Source organism: Rhinopithecus bieti, unplaced genomic scaffold (genome assembly GCF_001698545.2).
Source record: "Rhinopithecus bieti isolate Rb0 unplaced genomic scaffold, ASM169854v2 scaffold_15769, whole genome shotgun sequence".
NCBI lineage: Eukaryota > Metazoa > Chordata > Mammalia > Primates > Cercopithecidae > Rhinopithecus > Rhinopithecus bieti.
The window spans coordinates 2,435,505-2,446,000 of NW_016809129.1; the positions used below are offsets into that span (position 1 = coordinate 2,435,505).

The following is a 10,496-nucleotide window of genomic DNA, read 5'->3' on the forward strand; positions in this document are numbered from 1 at the left end:
CCCAAGATATCTTTTAAAACCATCAAATACATCAGATTTTCTTAGTGTAACACTTACGTAATGAGCGTCGTCTTTTGTTCTTTAATTTCCTCCTTTTGTTCATTCCAGCTTTAGAAGGAGATTCTTCTTTGGCCTTTGGCTGGCTTGAAACTTTTGAGGAGTTCTGCTGACTGAAGTGTGTGGGTACATGACGAGCTAGCCCTCCCTGAGAAGCAAAGCTGGCATTGCAGCCACCAACAACACACTAAAAGAATATAAAACAGAAATAATGTCAGGCATACTGTGTAGGGCACGAGAAGAATCTAAATGAGTGAGTATCTAGTATTTTCAGAAGTAAATAAGTAGTATAATAGAGCTAATTCCAGAAAGGAAGCATAAGGGACTAGTAGTCTTTTCACTTTATGAAGTAAGTTGCCAAGTAAGATGACATACATTAGACAAAGCTTGAAAACGCAACAAGTTTCACGACCTCCCAGTTTACTGCTATTTCCACTATATGCAATACAAAAATAATGGGATCTTCTTCCCAGAAAATCTGGTTTTGAATTAATCATTTTATAGCATGAGCAATAAGCTGTTTTGCAAAAAAGAATTAGATATCCTGACAATGACTGGATTCCTGAATTTTATTTTTATTTTTTTGAGACAGAGTCTCGCTGTTGCCTAGGCTGGGGTGCAGTGGTGCGATCTCCGCTCACTGCAACCTCTGCCTCCTGGGTTCAAGTGATTCTTGTGCCTCAGCCTCCCAAGTGGCTGGGATTACAGGTGTGTGCTACCATGCCTGACCAATTTTTGTATTTTCAGTAGAGATATGGTTTCGCCACGTTGGCCAGGCTGGTCTCGAACTCCCGGTCTCATGTGATCTGTCTGCCTCGGCCTCCCAAAGTGCTAGGATCACAGGTGTGCGCCACCATGCCAAGCTGGATTCCTGGATTTCTGAAGTATTTTTCTTATGATACGTGTTACTTCAAAACCTTCAGTCGACTTCCTAGTGTTATACACTATTAAAACAAGTGACAGAAAAGTTCAATATTGACTTTTTAATGTATTTTTTTCTTTTTTTTGAGACAGGGTCTCAGTCTGTCACCCAGGCTGAAGTGCAGTGGCATGATCTCGGTTCACTGTAGCCTCGACCTCCCAGGCTCGAGCAATCCTCCCACCTCAGCCTTCCAGGTTGCAGTACTATAGGCACACGCCACCACGCTCAACTAATATTTTGTTGTTGTTGCATTTTTTGTAAAGAGGGGGTTTCACCATGTTGGGTAAGCTGGTCCTGAACTCCTGGGCTCAAACCATCCACTTGCCTCGGCCTCCCACAGAGCTAGGAGGTGTGCTCCACCACACCTGCCTTGTCTTTGTAAATTACTTTCTTACAAATTTCTTAAGCTTCAGATGAAAACACATACAGACTACATTTAATATTTTTAAAATAAATAAAATTAATTTGTTAAACAATTAGGTCTAGCCTTTCTCTTAGAAAAGACATGTTCAGTGTTGGTCATATGCAGCGCTCTACAATATCCTTCAAATACTTCCTCTTTAGCCTTCTGTACTTGCAATATTAAGAAATCAAAAGGTTAACTACCCGAGTCACCTTACAGATGTGCTATTTTGACAAAGAATGCAAAATGTTCAGGTAGCACCAGAATTAATATATACAAATTAACTACGGTGTAAGTGTGTGATTTCTAATTATATCTTGGGGGAAAAAAATTTGCAAGTCTTCTAACAAATGAATCATGGTAATTAAAGCAAAACAAAACAGAAATGTCCACAGATGGATGGATAATGACTTTTCTATTAGTCATTTAACCAATTTACTTAGTTTCTGACTTACCAAACTCTAAGCATACAAATTTGTCATGTTAAAAGACAAATATATTCATCATGTTATCCCCAGGCGGTTTATCTTATAAGAATTCATCTAGATAACAGCATTTAAAAAATCAGATGCCTCAGGCTCTTTCCTTCAATCGAGGTACCTCTACCAATTGTAAGCTGCTAAAATCACAATACAGCCCTTTTTTTGTAAAAATCCTAACTTTCCTCATAAAGTCTCTCTAAATCTGCCCCAAATGGACAAGAGCTAATTCTCCCTTGAGGCTGTCCTCACACTTAACTGTGTATCTATATACTTATCCCAACTCACTTTCCATTTTGAACACAGAGATATATATTTATGAATATTTATATTTCCAGAAGCATCTTGCAAATCATAGATATTACTAAGTATATTAGCAGAACTAAACAGCTATATGTTTACTGATGCTGATTAAAAAAAAAAAATCACACATTCTTCTTATATGGTATCCATTAATAATTACTCTTTATTTTGACATACAAAATATATTCTGGGGGCTCCTTACGGCCCTCAGCATCTCTATGAAAAATGTTTACTTACTCTATGGTGCATACTAAGTTAAAAAAGAGGTAGAAATGATTCAAGACTTTAGTTCAAATACTTATCTACGTCCAGTATTACACAATATGCTAGAAGTATAAGGATGAGTAAGATATAGTTACTACACTAAAGGAGCTTCTATATGTTCAGCAAAACATACATATAAAGCAGTAACTTCAAAGGAGTACAGTAAGGCCTAATTAAAGCACAGGGCTATGGGAAACCCTGAATAGAGGCAATTAGCCATATTCATTGCTCTGAAATTAGTATTTAATTCATACAACAACCCGATGAATGGCATGGTCCTCAAATAGGCTGCAACAAGAATTTTCACCTACGGATTCTGACCATGAGAAGTCAGCATTTAATGATTTCTTTATATAAAATTTAAAATTTTACCACACATATTTTGAGTACCAAGAAATAATAACGCTTTTTAGAGTCGTCATCTCTTCTGTGGAGTACCACGTTGCCACAGAACTACATGGTCCACTGCCAAGGTCACTGCAACCCTACGAACCACTAGCCAAATATCTGCTACTCAACACTTTAAATATTGTTATTGTTACTGAGTAAATGAATTTTTAACTTTATTTCATTTAAATTAATATTAGTCATCCAAGTGAAATTCATATTACATAAAATTAACCATTTGAAAGTGTACAATTCAGTGGAATTTAGTGTATTCACAATGTTGTATAATCACCAGCTCCACATTCTCACCAACACTATTTTCATTTTTTTTATTAAAATCATCCTAGTGAATGTGAAGTGGTATCTTGTGGTTTTCAACTGCATTTCTGTAATGACCAATTTAACTTTTAATTTAAAACCTGAGCCGAGCACAGTGGCTCATGCCTGTAATCCCAATACTTTGGGAGGTTGAGGTGGGTGGATCACTTGAGGCCAGGAGTTCAAGACCAGCCTAGTCAACATGGTGAAATCCCATCTCTAATAAAAATACAAAAATTACCCGGGGAGGTTGCAGTGAGCAGAGATCATGCCACTGCACTCCAGCCTGGGTAAAAGAGTGAGACTCTGTCTCAAAAAAAATAATAATAATAATTAGCTGGGATGGGCATGGTGATGCAAGCCTGTAACCCAGATACTCAGGAAGCTGAGGCACAAGAATCACTTCAGCCTGGGACGCAGAGTACTGAGCCAAGATCGTGCCACTGCACTCCATCCAGCCTGGGCAACAGAGTGAGACTCAGTCAGTTTTAAAAAGAAAAAAGGTAAAAAATAAATATATAAAACCTGATACTCAAAATTGCTTGATACTTGAATTGAGAGTGTTTATTTACCCTGATGGGTTAGTTTTGTACCATCCAATACATATATCCATTAGATACATGCATAACTTCCAAGCATTTGAAACGTGGCTAGTCTGAATTGAGAAATGTTACAAGTCTCAAATACACATCATATCTGTAAGATTTAGCATCAAAAAGTACAATTTACTGATTTTGTAAATTGATAATGCTGAAATAATAATATATTAGGTAAAACCAAAGATAATTATTTTCACCTGTTTTTTATTTTAATGTGGCACTAGGAAATTTAAAATGACATGTGGTTCACATGTATTTCTATTACCCAGTGCTACCACAGAGTAAGACATAAAATACTCACTTTCCTCACTTCACTGTTTTAGAAGTTATTATGCCTGTATTTTCTATCTCCTACTGTATAATTGTACATTAATATAAGGAAATCTTTGCAACTGGGTTCCTAGTTTAGTATTGCTTTATTCAACTAATCTGTTGAAAAAACTCTACATTTCCAATATTAGAATGGCTGACTACAATTAAGGCCGAGGTAACAACAGTTCAGACTTAAACCCTCCAGTATACTATTCAGAGGGATTTTGCGATGACTCCACTCAGGATTATCTGTATATGGTCCCCATAGGGTCTTAGAGTCATTTTGTCCCAGCATCCTTCCAGACACCGAAGAATAGGCCCTAGCAGCATCTAGAACTCAGAGAGTAATCATCAAGAGTTTGTTTTAGTCCAAGTGAACGCACAATCCCAACACTCTGGGAGGCCAAGGTGGGAGAATCACTTGGAGCCCAGGAGTTTGAGACTAGCCTAGGCAACAAAGGGAGACTCCATCTCTAACCTTCCCCCCACAGAAAAGGAAAAAAAAAAGTTTATTTTAATCATCAATCATTCAGTCCCTGGAAATGAAATCAGTAATGAGAATTCTAACAGAAAATTGTTTTATCTTTTATTTTGGTCATTTATCAATCAAAAATCATTTAAAAAAAAAAAGAAGTAAAATTTAGAACTAAAGAGTGCTTATATTAAAGAAAAATGTAATAGAATCACACATATTTCACTTAAATACAAACTCTTCTCCACTAAAGGAAAAAATAATTTTAGGCATCAACTAATCAACATCCTACAGAATATGAGGCAGAGACAAATCTGCTGTTGCTTCAAATAGTCTAGTACCATTCTCTTTACATGAGCATTTCATGTTGCTGAGTATGGTTTTAGTTTTCAGATATGTTTTATATTTTCACTCATAAATATATCAATTATCACTGAACTCAAGCCACTACACATGGTGTTATGAAGAAAAAGAAACCAATTTCAATGATGAGGGAAAAGCTGGTTGTTGAACACTGATATGGTCTGGCTCTGTGTCCCCACCCAAATCTCATCTTGAATTATAATCCTCATGTGTTGAGTGGGAAACCTCCCAGGTGACTGGATCATGGTGGGTGGTTTCCCCGATGCTATTCTTGTCATAGTGTGAGAGTTCTCACGAGATCTGACGGTTTTAAAAAATGGCAGGTTCCCCTGCACTCTCTGCCATCACCTTGTGAAGAAGAGGTACTGCTTCCCCTTCACCTTCCACCATGATTGTAATTTTCCTGAGGTCTCCCCAGTCATGCAGAACTGAGTCAATGAAACCTCTTTTGTTTATAAATTACTAAGTCTCAGGTAGTATCTTTATAGCAGTGTAAAAATGGACTAATACAAACATTGACTGTTTTAAATGTGATCTTCCACTGAAATACCCTATATACTAATGCACGTTGGCCGGGCATGGTGGCTCACACCTGTAATCCCAGCACTTTGAGAGGCCAAGGCAGGTGGATCACCTGAGGTTAGGAGTTTGAGACTAGCCTGGCCAACGTGGTGAAACCATGTCTCAACTAAAAACACAAAAATTAGCTGGGCATGGTGGCAGGTGACTGTAATCCCAGCAACCTTGAGGCTGAAGCAGGAGAATAGTTTGAACCTGGGAGGCGGAGGTTGTGGTGAGTCGAGATCACACCATTGCTCTGGGCGACAGAGCAAGAGTCCGTCTCAAACAACAACAACAGGCCGGGCGCGGTGGCTCAAGTGGCTCAAGCCTGTAATCCCAGCAACTTTTGGGAGGCCCGAGATGGGCGGATCACGAGGTCAGGAGATCGAGACCATCCCTGGCTAACACTGTGAAAACCCCGTTCTACTAAAAAATACAAAAAAAACTAGCCGGGCGAGGTGGCGGGCGCCTTGTAGTCCCAGCTACTCGGGGGCTGAGGCAGGAGAATGGCGTAAACCCAGGAGGCGGAGCTTGCAGTGAGCTGTAGATCTCGGCCACTGTACTTCCAGCCTGGTGGCCGATCATTGAGGAGACTCCGTCTCAAAAAAAAAAAAAAAAAAAAATGTTAGTGGCCAGAGCTTTTCTAAAATTCGAAACATAGAATTACCGAATTGGTTTTTTCTTTTCCAAACAAATTTATTTGGATGAAGCAATCCTAAGACTGTCTTTGTTAGTACTAAGATCATCGTATTCATATTCCCAGAAGTCCTATGAAGATCAACAAGGGGCTATCAGAACACAAATCAGAAAGCACCAGTTTTACAGATAATGAGGTGATCAAAGGAAGAAAAATTCCAAATAGAAATGTTGATTTATTGGTTTCGACAAATACACCAGAGTAACATAATTAATGACCCCAGATTCTTTCTGCCTCTGAAATTCAGAATCTGCCACTGACCATGACCACAAACAATATTTAATATGGCTAGGCGCGATGGCTCACACCTGTAATTCCAACACTTTGGCAGGCCGAGGTGAGTGGATTGATTAAGCCCAGGAGTTCGAGACCAGACCAGCCTAGCCAACATGGCGAAACCCTGTCTTTGCCAAAAAAAAAAAAAAAAAAATACATATATGTGTGTGTGTGTGTGTGTGTGTGTGTATATGTATATACAAAATACAAAAATTAGCCAGATGTGTGGCATGTGGCTGTGGTCCCAGTTACTTTGGAGATTGAGGTGGGAGTATCACCTGAGCCTAGGAGCCAGAGGTTGCAGTGAGCTGAGATTGCACCACTGCACTCTAGCCTGGGCAACGGAACAAAACTATGCCTCAAAAAAAAAAAAATTTTAATCTGTTCTTGCCTCAGTTCCTTATCTATAAAATGAGGGCAACAACAGTAATTAACTCAAAAAATTATTGTAAGAATTCATTTAGTTAAAATATGTAATATAATAATATACATATTCAATGTCAAAGGGTCTGCAATGCATCAATCGTTTCCTATAATTCTTTCTGACCCTTACTTCATCTTGCTCACCACAAAACAAACATGAGAAACTTTCTTCACCAATTGCATTTTTAACTTCTAGATAGTCAAAGCTCACTAATCAGAAATATTTGTTTTTAAATATTTTCAAATTGCTACCATAATCGCTTATATATATGAAACTACACGCTCTTCCCTAAATAGTTCACTTTTTAAAATGCTCCCTTTTTTGCTATTTTTTATTTTTTTATGTTTTTTGAGGTGGGGTCTCACTCTCTCACCCAGATGAGTGTCGTGGCGTGACCTCAGTTCACTGCAACCTCTGCCTCGCAGTTTCAAGTGATTCTCCTGCCTCAGCCTCCCAAATGCCTGAGATTACAGGTGCGTGCCACCACATTCAGCTAATTTTTACATTTTTAGAAAAAACAGGGTTTCACCATGTTGGTCAGACTGGTCTCGAACTCCTGACCTCAAATGATCCGCCCGCCTTGGCCTCCCAAAGTGCTTGGATTACAGGCGTGAACCACTGCACCCGGTCCCTTTTTTCTCTTTCAAAAGCCTACATACTTTCTGTAACCAGACAGTAGTAATAATTTTATAAAACTGTGAGTATACTAAATAATCACTGAACTGTAGTAACCTTAAAAATGTTAAATGTGTATAAATTACGTACTTTAAAAAAAATACCTGAAATGATCCCCCTTGTCACCATAACACAATAGACTCCATTAGAAACAGGGAATAGGATAACCAAAGACTAGGAGAAGGTTATTTACAATATATATATCTAACAAAAGACATATTCAAACTTTCTGAAGAATTTCTATTAAGTCAATATTAAAAGACAAACCAACCAATCAACACAATTGGCAAAGACTTGAATAGGCACTTCACCCAAAATAGAATATTCAGATACCCATAGCACAAAATGTGGTCAACATCACTGCAAAATGATGAAACAAAAATTAAAGCCACAATGAGATGCCACTATTCATCCACTAGAATGGCCAAAATTAAAAGGATCGGTAGATGCCTGTAATCCCAGCACCTTGAATGGCTGAGGCGGGTAGATCGCTTGAGGCCGGGAGGTGTGGGTTACATGAACTGAGATCGCACCACTGCACTCCAGCCTGGGTTACAGAAACTTTATCTCAAAAAAAAAAAAAGAAAAGAAAAGAAAAGAAAGGACTGGTAGTATTAAGATACTATATAGTTAAGAGGAATGAATATGTGTGTGTAATCAGACGACATTTAAAAAGGAATGTCCATGGGGCAACTCGGTTAACAGTAGCCAAAGATGGTCGAGCATGGTGCCTCATGCCTGTAATCCCAGCATTTTGGGAGGTCACAGGGGGAGGATCGCTTGGGCCTGCGAGTTCGAAACCAGCTTGGGTAACATAGCAAAACCCCGTCTCTACAAGAAACTAGCTGGATGTGGTAGCACACATCTGTAATCCCAGCTACTTGGGAGACTGTGGTGTGAGTAACACCTAAGCCAGGGAGATCGAGGCTGCAGTCAGTAGAGATCAAGCCACTACACTCCAAACTTGGTGACCCTGTGAGTGAGACCCCGTCTCAAAAAAAAGCAACCAATGATTGGAAACAATCCAAATGCCCAACAGCAAGTGAATGGATTTATCTGTATAGTGGAATACTACAGAGCAATGTTTTTAAATGACTTCTTCATAAAATCTGTACAAATCTCGCTGATATTTTGTTGACTGAACAATAACCCAGATACAAGAGTTCACACGACTGAGTTCACAAAGTAAGTATGGAAGAAATTAGAATATAGTCTGCGCAGATGGGTGGAGGGCAGGAGAAGAGAGAGAGCAGCAAAGGACCTTAGAAATCTTGTCTTACTGAAATACTCTCCATCAGGATGGTAGTTACAAATTTGCATACAAACATAAGAAACAAATCGTTGAACTGTTAAACAAGTGTGCATTAGACACAACTATACATTATAACATATCTTTAAACAAAACGAAAAAAAAAAAGCAGAGACTTATCTCAAACATCACCTTATCACTTATAGTCACCTGCCACTCATCTTCTACTATCTTTTCCCAGCCCCCGTTATAATTTAATTGATCCCTAACCCAGAGAATCTTTCATAGGTCACTATTAAAGAACTTACATTTCATTATTTAAGTTTCTTTAGATCTGTATAAACCCAGAGACTACAAGTTCCCTGAGTATAGAGGCCTGCCCCCCCCCCTTTTTTTTTTTGGAGACAGGGTCTCTCTCTGTCACCCAGGCTGGAGTGCAGTCTCAGCTCACTGCAGCCCCAATCACCCAAAGACTCAAGTGATCCTTCCACCTCAGTCTCCTGAGTAGGTGGGTCTACAGGTACACGCCAACACACCTGGCTAATTTTTGTATTTTTTTTTTTTTGTACAGACAAGGTTTTGTCACTTTGCCCAGGCTGGTCTCAAACTCCTGGGCTTAAGCAATCTGCTTGTGTCAGCCCCGCAAAGTACTGGGATTACAGGTATGAGCCACGGCACCCTGCCTACTCTGTTTTCTCATTACCTCATTTCCATAATGCCCAGCATACTGCCATGTACTTTAGACATCAATGTTTTGCTCATTTAAATAATTCCTGTGATTCATGAAGGGAACAATACCTCACTAAATCATATACCTTAACTTTTTTTCTTTCAAAGACAATTTCTTTCCCCTCTGCAATAGGAAACGTCTATGGTTTCTAAGAAGAGGATTTGGAAAAAACAAAAAACAAAAAACATTTGTACAGGCTTTGAAATTAACCTGCATATACATCATCATCAACTGGCAGAATGGATGCCTTAAAATATACTTACACACACATACACACATGGAAATACATTGAAGATGTAAATGGTTTAAATGATTATTTTACTTTAATAAATAATCTCATATTTATTGTGCACACACTGAACAAGAACTTCATGAGGTAACCAGTACTACCAACTACACATTAGACAGGAAGTTAAGAAAGCAGTTCGCAGTCACATTTCTAGCAAATGTCATGGCCAAGATCTGTAGTATGACTACAAGAAACACTGGGGTGTTAAAGTAATCGGACCTGTGCCCCAGAAAATTAATTAGACCATTTATTTACTTAATTATTCATTCATTTACTACCTGCTTCATTTTTTTCTTCAAAGACCACTTATTTAAAAAAAATAAATTAAGAAAAAAAATCTGAATGGTTAAACATATGAAAAGATGTTCAACCTAACCCATAATGAAAGGAATACTAATTAAAACTATTAAGATGGGCCAGGCGTGGTGGCTCACACCTGTAATCCCAGCACTTTGGGAGGCCAAGGTGGGCAAATCACAAGATCAAGAGATTAAGACCATCCTGGCCAACATGGTAAAACCCCATTTCCACTAAAACTACAAAATTAGTTGGGCGTGATGGTGGGTACCTGTAGTCCCAGCTACTCGGGAGGCTGAGGCAGGAGAATCACTTGAACCTGGGAGGCGGAGGTTGCAGTGAGCCGAAATCACACCACTGGACTCCAGCCTGGCAACAGAGCGAGACTCCGTCTCAAAAAAAAAAAAAAAAAAAAAAAA

General features: G+C 38.8%; 1 protein-coding gene across 1 annotated transcript in view; it reads right to left on the bottom strand.

Annotated features, from left to right (window-relative positions):
* The window catches only part of AEBP2 (AE binding protein 2), an 81,250-nt gene that overhangs the window by 18,613 nt on the left and 52,141 nt on the right, over nucleotides 1-10,496 (bottom strand). Inside the window, exon 4 of the mRNA XM_017888627.1 lies at nucleotides 58-244. Within this exon, the coding sequence (XP_017744116.1) occupies nucleotides 58-244 (187 nt within the window). The remainder of the gene's footprint in view (nucleotides 1-57; nucleotides 245-10,496) is intronic.